The sequence below is a fragment of the Humulus lupulus genome, chromosome 6 (genome assembly GCF_963169125.1).
Source record: "Humulus lupulus chromosome 6, drHumLupu1.1, whole genome shotgun sequence".
Taxonomy (NCBI): domain Eukaryota; kingdom Viridiplantae; phylum Streptophyta; class Magnoliopsida; order Rosales; family Cannabaceae; genus Humulus; species Humulus lupulus.
In genome coordinates, this window is record NC_084798.1 from 184,288,914 (window position 1) to 184,299,893 (window position 10,980).

The 10,980-nt window shown below is 30.5% G+C and overlaps 1 protein-coding gene across 1 annotated transcript; it reads right to left on the reverse strand.

Annotated features, from left to right (window-relative positions):
- Positions 1-4,408: 4,408 nt before the first annotated feature.
- Positions 4,409-7,829, reverse strand: LOC133782806 (monogalactosyldiacylglycerol synthase 2, chloroplastic). Its single transcript, XM_062222196.1, has 8 exons — positions 6,981-7,829; positions 6,249-6,421; positions 5,883-6,044; positions 5,644-5,785; positions 5,332-5,556; positions 5,178-5,240; positions 5,024-5,098; positions 4,409-4,934 (listed from the first exon to the last, which is right to left on the reverse strand). The coding sequence occupies exons 1-8, from the start codon at positions 7,296-7,298 to the stop codon at positions 4,674-4,676; spliced, it is 1,419 nt and encodes a 472-aa protein (XP_062078180.1). The 5' UTR covers positions 7,299-7,829; the 3' UTR covers positions 4,409-4,673.
- Between the last annotated feature and the right edge of the window lie 3,151 nt (positions 7,830-10,980).

Sequence of the window (10,980 nt, forward strand, 5' to 3'; positions counted from 1 at the left end):
TAGTTCATTTTGTTGCACTTAAATGCTTATGTAAAATTTTTGGCGGCAATAATACCTACCGTTACGAATTTAGAGCAGACGTTGGTCCTTGACCGTTAAGTTTGAACAAGGGCCAATGTGGCGACACCTGATTGGCCCAATCATTTTTTTTTAAATAGTTTAAAAATTAATTAAAAAACTAAAATCTAATTAAAAAATGTTCTAATTTTTAAATAAATTAAAATAAAATATAAAATCAGATTTAAAAATTATTAAATATAAGCAATAAATCTTTTCACTTTTAACTAATTAAAATTCAAACATCTAAGAAAAAAAAACCAAAACATGAACAAAAACGAAAACTAAATAAAAAAAATACCAACAATATCAAAATATTCATAAACACGAAATTGAACACTTAAGCTACTCCCGACTGTTCATCTCGAAAAGAAAATGTTCATCATAAGTTCTCGAAAACCCAAAAATCCAATCTAACAAATCGTCAAAAATAAAAAATTAAAACCCAAAAATCAAACACAAATCAATAACACCCATAAAATTTGTAAACCTATTAGGCAGTAGCATCCAAACAAAAAATGCCTATACACATTAACTTGTAAAACCATCCACTAAGAAAAATGCAAATCATCCGTCGTTGGAAGTCGAATTTGTCGTCGAGATCTGTCCAGAAGTCGAAGTCTTCCGTCCCTCAAAGCTCCACCCAGAAGACGTTGAGATCTGCCCAGAAGTCGAAGTCGTCGTCCCTCAAAGCTCCACCCAGAAGTCGTCGAGATCTGCCCAGAAGTCGAAGTCGTCGTCCCTCAAAGCTCCACCCAGAAGTCGTCGAGATCTGCCTAGTAGTCAAAGACGTTGTCGAGATTTGCCCATATGTTGAAGTCGCCATCGAGATCTGCCCAGAGGTCTTCGTCCTTCAAAGCTCCGCTTAGAAGTCGAACTCGTCTGCCATAGGCCTTTCCGTCGAGATCTGCTGCTGCTGAAGAAAAAGAAGGACAGGGGGAAGAAGAAGGATGGGGTCTTTGCACGGTTAGGGGGAGAGAGAAAGCAAGAGGTTGAAGATGAACCCTTTTTTTTTTTTTTTTTTTTTTTTTTTTTTCAGATTTAGTTTTAAAGAATTTTTTAGTTAAAATTTGAGATTTTAAATTTTTTATTAGTTATTAAAATTTATGTTTTTACTTTTCTAATAGATTTATTTTATTTTATTGAATTTATTTATTATTGTAAATTAATTAGATTTTTAAAAATAATTTTTAATATATTTAGTAAATAAAAATAATGGGCCAATCAGGTGTCGCCACATGGCTGCCACGCTGGTTCTTGTTCAAACTTAACGGCCAAGGACCAACGTCTGCTCTAAATTCGTAACGGTAGGCATTATTGCCGCCAAATTTTTTACATAAGCATTTAAGTGCAACAAAATGAACTACATATGCATTATTGTCGTAAATATCCCTACTTTTAATAAGAGCACGCGCTATCTATCAGTTTTGACTCCCTCCAATTCCTCTCTCTAATTACTGTTAATAAAATAATATCTTGTTCACCATAAAATTTAACAACAATTAGATATTAAAAAAATTGTAGAAATTATATGATATATGGAATTTTTTCTATAAGTTTGATAAATATGGGGTGTTCAACTTTATGCATTTTTATGGATTTTGTCTTTTATTTTTTTATATTTTTATAAGTTTTTTTTTTCTATAAACTTTTTTTTATGTAACCAGTTATTACTACGTTAATTTTTAAAATGATTAATTTGATACTAGTAACCGGTTACCTCTATCAAAATAGTTTTTTAAGAACTAATTTCATAATGGTAACTAATTACCTTTATATAATTAATAAACTAAAAAATTGATAGTGATAATCGGTTACTGCCATATAAATTTTTAAAATAACTAATTCTACACTAGTAAGAGGTTACTGTAAAAAAATGAGAAATTAAAAATAATATTACCAAAATATGAAGAAAAAACCCTATAAAAATGTTTAAAAAATAGAATAAAATTCATATTTTGTTAGGAGGATATTTCTCTCATTAGGTATGGAGTGTTCAGCCCATAGGAAGCCCACTAAGGGTCGCACACAATTAAGTTAGGCCTAGCCAGACCCATCTATGCAAACACTGTCAGGATGTAGAGTTTTCCTTAAGACAGCCTTGGATCCTCGTCTCCCAGTAAGGGCTTCGGGCACTGCCTTAACAAAAACTAAAAAACACCAACTATCCCATGAGTACCAAGTGTCACGTTCTAAAATGTACAATAGTATTTAAAATTTCCAGTGAAATTTAAAAAAAAATTATATTTATCAATGAAACCAACATTATTAACATTATAATGTAATTTTAACATTTAGACTGCCACATTTAATATTTTTTTTACACAATTAAGTATTATTAATTATAGTCACTTAACTTAAAACAATATAATTTTATTTGAATATAACAATAGTTGACATTAGCAATATCTCATGAGTTTCCTTTCGATAATTTATACTATTCTAATGTTAAATCAATCCAAGAATTTTGGTCACACCAATGCAAGACAATTAATTACCTTTAAAGAAAAAGTACAAGACATACCATGCACCACTCATTTTTCTTCTCTTAATTGTTACATATATAGATCCAACCATGTACATTTTTTTCATTTTCTTCTAGATTTGTGTAATCTTTATCTAATATTATTTGCAAGAAAGAAATTTCTTAAAAGTAGACCCTTTTGGATTTTTTTTCATGGGTCATTGGCTATGGCTAATGAGCTCCCATGCTTAAGCCACATGACAACATTTTGTCACATTCACTTATTCCATGTTTATCACTGGACCCACAAAACCAATCAACGAGCTCCACGTGGCTTACTTATAAAACTTTCTCTAAAAACTTAACTATTAAGTCTCCAATTTGTGCACTATACTTAAAACAAGGACATAATCTCCAATCAGTCTTATTCCATTTTAGACAATCTTTGTGAAAATGTCTACAAGACTTGTGGGGTCAGTCAACATCTACCAGTCCTCTTAAGAACTTTCTTCAACAATCACTCAACGCAGTACAAGCACCATGTTTATTTTATTGGACAATCGTTTATAACAAGTTTGTGCATATAGATAGTGGTTAGTTTGAAGTTTTGTGCATATACTTTTTTGTTTTGTTTGTCTTAATAATTGTTGTCTTGCTCAATTTTATAATTTTATAAGTATATTGGTGCCCAACACCACAAGAATGTGGTATACTATTATTAAGACTATCCAATATCAAATCTTACATATTTCAATTTAATAATTATTATGTTGTCTCACTAACCAAATATATAATATATTTTTCTCCCGAAGGTCTCTAATAAGATAAAAAGGAAATACCCCACAATAAATGCTTAAAGTGCCCAATATTATATGATGTGTCTAACCATAAATCAAGAGAATTTACTAACTTTAAGACTCAATATAATAGAAGCTACATTTGAAGATACAATATTTCAATGTCACAATCACCATTAAAAATTGATTACTAAACAATTATTAACAAACTTATGATAAGTCATTCTCTTGCCATCATACCACAACTATTGGTGATAACATATTGAGGTAGGTTCCCATGAGTAATCAAACCATGACATTGACGAAAGATCACAAGTCACCTATTCGACCTAATTGCGTGTTTTTGTATGAGCATATACTATCGTTAGCACTCGCTAATTCAACTTGTCACAATTACCCCACGATTTTTTTTATATAAATTCATATATATTTATACATTTTATTATTTCTTCTTACATTTTCAATAAAATACCTCTATTCTTAATTTTTATTTAATTTTTTTACATGTTAATTTTATATTTAGCTAGTCATTTATCTATTATATTATGTATTCACTTAATCTTGAACAAATACACATATTTTATCGACTTAATACAATTCTTTGATTTTTGCCACAATAATTTAAAATTCAGGTCCACCACTAATTATTAGTTTGACTTTGACATTACTATTATATGACAAAATGTGATTTAACCAACAAGATAAAATATAATAATAATGGTCAGCTAACAAAGAGGATCAGTGTTGTATAAAATGTGGTCTCAAAGATTTGTTCCATTTTATGACTTAGATGATTGATGAAAGCTTCTACTAAGTGTGATATCACTTTGATTTTTATGATTTTAAGGCTAAGAAAGAAAAAAAAAAAGCCACTTGGACTAGTATTGCTTATAGACATGATAGCTTTTGGTTTTGATATGCTTTGAAGTATCATTGTGCGTGTAATTTCGGATGTCCAGAAGACTGAAAGCAATCTTTACAATTGGCACAACTCAAAGACAAGCCAATTTAGTAACTTTCTTCCAAAGATGACACATTTGATAAGTTAGTAACTAAATAGTACATAACAATTTGATTTTGATCAAACAAGAGAGGCAAATAGCACTACATATATTACAACATCTTCATGTTCCAATTATCCTACTTTTTTTCCCATAAAAAACTTGATGGAAAAGAAAAAAAAAACAATCACAACCATTACAAACATTAGGGCTTGTTAAGTCTTTTAAAGAAAAAACAAGCCTCTAAAGACCAAAGAATGATAACATTAGAGCTAACAACCTGTACATGCAATATTCTATCAGTGAATTTTCCTGTAAACATTGAAAGAAAGACACAAGAAGGAATGAATTAACTTAGATTAAACTTGTGAATGATGAAGTCAACATGTAAGGGATGCGTGCTAGAGGCCCGCGTTGCTCAGCGAGTTCGTGAATGTCTCTAACAATGTCGAAAACAGCCTCTGGTTGAGCTAGTTTGAGTGCATTCTCAGACATTCTCATGAGTTCATCAGCTTTGGTACTAAACCATTCGGCCACTAGTCTGGCTGTCTCTTTAGGACTCCTTGTGAAGACACCAGCTCCATTATCAACAACATAAGGCACATTTCCCTTCTCCTGAGATGGTTCCCAAATGAGAAAAATGTCAACAAAGATCTAAAAGTAAATAGATTTAACAAAAAAGGGAGAAGAAAATGATCACTTACTTGTCCTGGAATGTAGTCATTTAGAATGATGGGAAGACCTCTAATCAAGGCCTCAGCAATTGTACCAGGTCCAGCCTATGAAAAATAATAAGAAGATCAGTAAAATGTTCATGACAACATTGCATTATGCAGAATAATCTTCTAAGTAGTTCACCTTTGTTATTATGCAATCACAAGCTCCCATCCATTTCTCCATTTGGTTTTCGAAACCTCGAATCTAAAAAGAATGACAAAAGAAAGATTAGTGCTGTTTTTGAGTTTAAATCTCTCAAGTTTTTACATTAAAACATAAAAAGACAGTCACTCACTTTCACTGAAATCTTCCATTCTTCAGATTCAAGTGTGGATAGAAGTGTTTTATTCCGGCCACATATGATGATTAACTGTCCAATTGGTTTTCCAGCTTCTTTGTCATAGAGTGATTCGCCAAGAGCCATTGCAGTCTTCTTTACAGGTCCCATTCCTTCACCACCTCCCATTAGCAAAACCGCAGGCAAGTCAGGATCCATTTCGAGTTCTTTCCTCAATTGATCCTACACCAGAAAGAACAAAATTTTAAGATATGAATATTCATAACAAAAAGGTATGAGACATACAAATGTGAAATTTCAGACATCCACCTTAGAAAGAACTGCTCGAGCAAAAGATGGCCGGATTGGCAATCCAAAAACTCGAGTTTGAGATTCGTCTAGGCCGTCTAGAAAGGCCCTTTTAGCCACCTCTTGTGATGGGCAGTAGCACCTGTTCACCCCAGGGTGAAACCTAGATATAGTAGCATCAAAGTTAGGATGGTTAAATCTAGTTTGTTTTTAAAAAAAGTAAGGGTTGAAATGATTTTAAATGGTTTTCATCAACTGACCATGTAGGATGGCAAGAGTTAAGGTCTGTGATAACTGTTACAAAAACCACTTTCTTCTGAAGGCCCTGCCATTTGAGAACCCACAAAGGAATATGCTGCATCAATGGATGCACACTAATGATAATATCTGGTTTGTACTCCATTAAACCAGTCTCCACCTCCCTTCAAACACAATGCAATTTCAATAACTTAGTAAAGATTGAGTGATGTGACTCAATGATGTTTATTTACCAAACCATAAAATCTTAACCAAATTTTGTAGTGAAATCTACAGCCTAACTTGCAGCCAAGAATGAGCTGTTCACTATTTTCATGTCGTTTTTTAGTTGAACCAAAAAAGTGGAAATAATAAGATGATGTACTTACTTGGCATAGTAGGCGGCAATGGCTGCAAGATAAGAAGAGTGTATCCAACGGGGGGAGGTGCTATGAAACGCAACTTTCCATAGTTGTACATGTTTCACCATGAACTTGTACGATCTCTCCATGTTGTTTAGGGGCCAACCTGTGTACTCTTTCCACACATCTTTTACAAATATCTACAAAATACAAAAATCACCATCCGTAAGAGCAAGAAATTTCTTCACCTATTGATATTATTAGTTAGCTTCACAAGTTTTCTCTCTTTTTTTCATTTATTTATTTATTTTTTAAAAAAGGTGAGGAAGGATTCAACCAACAGCAAAGATGGATGGGAATGTTTTGGAAAACCCATTAAGGAAAAAAGAAAAGTTATCAAATAAGGAAAATCAAGTAAAAATATATGGAGAGCGAGAGAGAGAAAACAAAATGATGTATGATAGAAGAATTATGCATAAGCTCTAGGTAGGTAGAAGAGCACAAGATTATAATCCCACTAAAAAATATATAAATTATCTGGCATAAAATATTATAACTTATAACGTTAAACAAAACAAAAACATGGTTTTAGAACAATCTCTCATGGGTCTCACCAGAGAGTTATTTTTCATAAGAACAGAAGAGGAGAACAAGTATCGAACCAGAAAACCAGGCCAAGAGAAGGAGATAGCTCAAAAAAGTACATGACAGAACTTTTGGAACAAAATCAAGCAAAGAGAATTGAATGAATTAACAGACCCTGTATTCATCTCCAAACTCCATTTTAAAGGCGTCTCGAATAGCCTCGGCGGAAGCCCGGTGACCACCGCCGGTGTCGCTCATGAGAATCAACACGTTCTTGGTTCTCTCGGCACCAATCTGGGCCAGCTCCATCGTCCCATCATCTTCGTCATAATCAAACTCCATCTCATCATTCCCACACCTCCTCTTGTTGTTACCGTTATTATTACTACCACTCCTTCCTCCAAGATAATAAGAATATCCTCCTCTTCCAACTCTCTTAAACACCTTTTCCGCTATAGATTCTCTCGGCGACGACGCCACAGACATCGCCATGGCCGTCCTGTCGTCCGTACAATCACCGACCCACCGGAACCCAGAATCTAGAAACTAAGAAAAAGCTCAAAGTAGCAACTGAAACAAGCTTTAGAAGCTTTTTTTATAAAATCCAGGAAGGGATCACCGGCCGGCCCTCCTTCCGGCCGCCGGAAATGGTAATTTCCGGTAACAGAGAGACAGAGAAAGATAGAGGAATTAATAGAGGTTGTGTGGGTGGGACAGAGAAAAATATGGCGCTAATGGCTGAAATTGTTTAGCTTGAAGTATTCTGAGTTGGCAAGAACGTGGAGGGAGGAGAGGTTGTTTGGGTGCCTGGAAAATAGAATAGAAAATTATAGAATTATGGAATTTGAATATGATGAGTTAAGAGTTGTATATATATTACATACACATGGGGTTTGAGATCCGCATTTTAGTTTGGAATGTTCGGAAGAGATGAAGGAAGATTCGAATCTTTTCTTACAATTTTGCTTTATAATATACCAATAATCATTGGTTGGTATGATGGATTTTTTTTTCTTTTTTCTTTTATGCCCTTTGATTGTTTTTTTGCAGCATATGCCCTTTTAGGGTGAATTTTTTGGAATTTAATTGTTAGTATACTATCTAGTAATCATTGCTGATATCTAATGTATGCAAATTAATATTTAATTGAAGATTAAAAGAATAATAGTAATTATGAAAATAAGCTATCCATTTTTAATGCTCTACCTTTAAATAAATAACTTATGGGATGTTTTGTGAATTAGTCACATTTTTAACAAAATGGTACGTTCTATGTTAACACATCTAATATTTTATTTCACACTTTGTAGAAACTTACACGATAGGTAAATACTATTTTATTGATATTTTTTTATTAAGAATTTAATAGCGCAAGTAATTTTATCAAAATAATTTTTTTTATTAATTACTCATAATACTTAATCTTAAATCAGTTGAAAATATTTGGATTATGTTTAAGATTTTTTATTACAAGATTTTACTTCAACAAATATATAATTATATTTTTCAAAAACCCAATTTGAGTTGTTTATTTTTTTTTATCTAAAAAAAAGATGTATTAGCATCTCCTTTTTTCTTTAATTATTAACAACTATATTCTTATTTAAGTTGACATAAATATCTCATTTAATATAAATCATATTTCTTAAAACTTTCTTCTAGTATGTTTACTATACGTAAATTTAATATAACACACTTTCTTCCAATATGTTTACCGAATTTATTTCACTTGTAAATATATCTTCCATATCTCTTCTATATATAAAACTATAAAACATAGCTGGGCTGATGCAGTATTTTGTAATAATTAAAAAATATACATTTAATTTTTTTTTTTGGGAATATTGCATGATAGAGATTCATTTTCACCTTAATTGTACAACATGCTCTTTACATGAACACGTGAGATCATCTTGACTGAAGTTTTTTTTTCTCATGATGATATTCATTGTATAACGAAAACCTCCTGCAAATTTTCAAGAAATTTTTTATTATTAAAGTGTCGAAAGTTCAAACAGTTTGTTGTACATATCCTTTTATTTATTATTATTATTTATACGCTTTGCGTGGTCTTTTTTTTTTATAAAAAAATATCTTAATTATGTATAAGAAAATTTATGTTTTTGGTAAGAGTTATTTTGGCCGATTGCCCATTTGGACCATTTATTTTTAAAAAATAAATTTTAGACCTTATGTTTTGTCAAAAGGTTAAAAATAAGAATAGATAAATCGATTATTTGAACATTGAATTTTGGGCAATTAACCTTTTTGACCATTTATTTTAAAAATTAATCTTTGGACCATATATTTATTCAAAAAGCAAAATATTCTTTATAAAAAGTAAGTTTTCTAAAAGTGTTCACACTATTTTGAACCTTGTATTTTAGTCGATGACCCGTTTGGACCTTTTATTTTTAAAAATGAACTTGTGGACTCGTCTTTTGTGAAAATGTTAAAAATGATTATACATTTTTGAACCATGTGTTTTGTCTGGTTACCTGTTTAGACCCTATATTTTGATAAATTACTTTCTGAACCCTGTGTGTTTGTAAAAATGGTTCAAATAGACCTATAAGCTCGATTTTGGTCAAAGTTTTTTGAACAAAAATCACAAATGATTCACCAAAATCCTAATTATAAACAAAAGAAAAATCATTCCACCTAATAACCGTGGTGCCATATTCAATTTTTTATTCATCAAAATTGAGTTTAGGGGTCTATTTTAATTTTTTTACAAAATACAGGATCTAAAAAGTAATTTATCAAAACACAAGGATCGAAACAAATAATGAGATAAAACACACAGTCCAAAAAAGTATAAACTCGGTTGAAAATATGAATATATAGATAGATTATTTGAACCACGTTTTGGTCAATTACCTGTTTGGATCCTTCATTGTTAAAAACTAACTTTTGGACATCGTGTTTTGTCACAAGGTTAAAAATATAAATATATAGATTATTTATTATGATTATTATACATATATATTTTTAATTGACATATATCATAATTATTATTAAAATAAAAAATAGAAAATAGATAGAGTTTTTCCTTAATTAATTAATAGCCATAATTTAGAAAAGTAGAATAAAAAAATATCTAATCAAATCTAAATTTAAATTATATATCTTTTAAATAAATCAAATTAGAATTCAAATTTAAATTATATTTGTTGTTAAGATATATTTGTAAAAATATTTACATTTAAATAAAAAAACATATTAATAATTTGAATGAACATTTATTATATTTATTATTATTATCGACCATAAATTAAAAAATGCAGAATATAAAAAAATGAGAATGAACAAAAATTATATATTTTAGCGTGCATGTGCAAATAATACTTGGTTTTAGCAAAAAAATAAAAATAATAACATTACCATTTTGACCCTTATGTTTTTTCCTAATACGTGATCGACCTCTATGTTTTGTTAAATGACAATTTAGACCATGTGTTTTACAAAATAGTACTTTAGACTTGATTTTGGTCAGAATATTAGCGATGCAATGGGTTTAGATAATCAGAGAAGGTGATCTAGGTGCCGAGAAAGAAAGATTATATTTGAAAATATTTTGACAAAAATTCGATCTAGGGTACTATTTTGATCAATTTTGTAAACACGTAGGGTCTGATTTGACATTTAACAAAACACAGGGGCCAATCGCGTATTTGGAAAAATTATAGGGGTCAAACTCATATTTTCCAAACATACACATACCCAATAAATCTAAGGAGAAAGAAATGCATTAAAAAAGATAGCATCATCTTGCAATTCTATAATCAAAATAAAAAAATAATAATAATCAGTGAATCAATAATAAAACTCGTAACACATTAATTCTAAATCCACACATAAAACACTAAGTCATAACTCTTTAAATTAATACACTATTGGGTTAATACTCAATGTCAAACTATCGATGACTCTTTGAAATTGAATTCCTACACACTGAGAATTTGGGGTTGAACATGAGACTCCATAAAAGATAAAAATAGATAAAGGAAAACTAAACACAAAAGACAAAAAAACAAAAAAAAAAAGAATGTGAAATACTGTATTTGAAGCTTTCAACAATCAATTTTACTAATGCAATGATCAATAAGAATGCAAAAAAAATGAAAAAAAATAAAATTATGATATGGATTTTTTAAAATAAAATAAATATATT